The 1,504-nt window shown below is 50.7% G+C and overlaps 1 protein-coding gene across 1 annotated transcript in view; it reads left to right on the forward strand.

Moving 5' to 3' along the window:
* The window catches only part of GRK1 (G protein-coupled receptor kinase 1), an 18,022-nt gene that overhangs the window by 4,193 nt on the left and 12,325 nt on the right, over nt 1–1,504 (forward strand). Inside the window, exon 3 of the mRNA XM_014467416.2 lies at nt 336–463. Within this exon, the coding sequence (XP_014322902.2) occupies nt 336–463 (128 nt within the window). The remainder of the gene's footprint in view (nt 1–335; nt 464–1,504) is intronic.

The following is a 1,504-nucleotide window of genomic DNA, read 5'->3' on the forward strand; positions in this document are numbered from 1 at the left end:
TTTTTTAAAAAAAAAAGGAAAGAAAGAAAGAACAAGAAGGAAAGTCAGCAACGAACAGGCAGCCAGGGGCCGAACTGGAACCCTCACCTGTTACCTTTAAGACGGGTTGGCAGGAGTGCCCCTTGCTGGAGGCTCCAGGAAAGTCCTCTGTGTGTGACTAATTTGCACGTCCAAATTTACTTATTTGCAATTGCTTTGTGCAAACCACTTTTAAAATGTATCTGCAACTCTGTGTCTATTGTCGGAATGCTTTCTGGTTTGTGGAACTTGGTCTTTTATGGCAATGTCACTTCCCCGCCTAACCTGGGGTGTTTTTTCGACATCTTGCTTTTCAGGGTGCTATGGTAGAGAAGAAGATTCTGGCGAAAGTACACAGCAGGTTTATAGTCTCTCTGGCCTATGCGTTTGAAACCAAAACTGACCTCTGCCTGGTGATGACCATCATGAATGGAGGCGACTTAAGGTAAGTGTGGTTCCTCTCTTCCATGTGGGAGCTGGGGACTGGGAGGGCTGGAGCGGCTCAGCTTAGGGAGGGGACTTCTGGGGCCAATGGGGCTGCTTCTCACATGCAAAGACAAGGGTGACATCTGAGGAAAAGCCCCATCCAATTCCACTCCCCTCTGTGTTCCGGTTGCTGATACTCAAAATGATGTGTCCTCAGTCCCATGTGAAATGCAGGAACCTCATGAGGGTGGGGCTGTGGCTCTCTAGTCCTCCGGTTTGTGTGGATGGGGGGTGGTTAGCAGGGTGGGCAGCACGTGGAACTGTGGGCTGAGTGCTAGTTGGGTGGGTGAGTACAGGGGTAGTGAGGACCTCATGGGAGTTGAGGGCCCTGTATGAAAAGGATGGTAAATGAAGGTGAACTTCATCAATGACCCACTCTTGGGGATGTTGGCAGAGCTGAAAACATGATGTGGCCAACTTTGGAACGATGGCTTTGCTTGTCATCAGCAGAGAGAACCGGGTGGCAGCAATGCATGGTGCCTGACTTGCCAGGAATCCGAGGGCCTGGTTCTGGGCTCCCAGGGGAAATCAGGTCACTGGCTCTCAGAGGGGAAAAGACCCACTTGATAGCTGAGCAACCCAACAGCTCTTGCTTCAGTGTGCTGGTCTGTGAAATGGGTATAACAATGATACTGGTGTTCAAAGGCTGTGGAGAGGAGGCTAATGCATGTGAGGCACTATGAAGAAGAGGGTCACAGTTGCTTACACAGAAGGGGGGACATGGCTCTTTTTATTTGCATTGTCCCATCTAGTTTCATCTCCCCTGAACTCTGCCAAGTAAGTTTGCTGGCCCCATTTTCCTGATGAGGCTTCTGAGTCCTTGACTAAATAACTCCTGTAACTTAGAGGGGGAGCAGGTGGCAGGCCGATCAGGGCCTGCCGGTTGGTGATTGGGACCTGCGGGCTGGGGGCAGCTCCTTCATTGAGCGTCTGCCCCATGGTGGTCAGTGAGCATCATAGCAACCAGTTGTTCCAGTCATTCTGGTGTTCCATCATAAAG

Source organism: Myotis lucifugus, unplaced genomic scaffold (genome assembly GCF_000147115.1).
Source record: "Myotis lucifugus unplaced genomic scaffold, Myoluc2.0 scaffold_395, whole genome shotgun sequence".
Lineage (NCBI taxonomy): Eukaryota > Metazoa > Chordata > Mammalia > Chiroptera > Vespertilionidae > Myotis > Myotis lucifugus.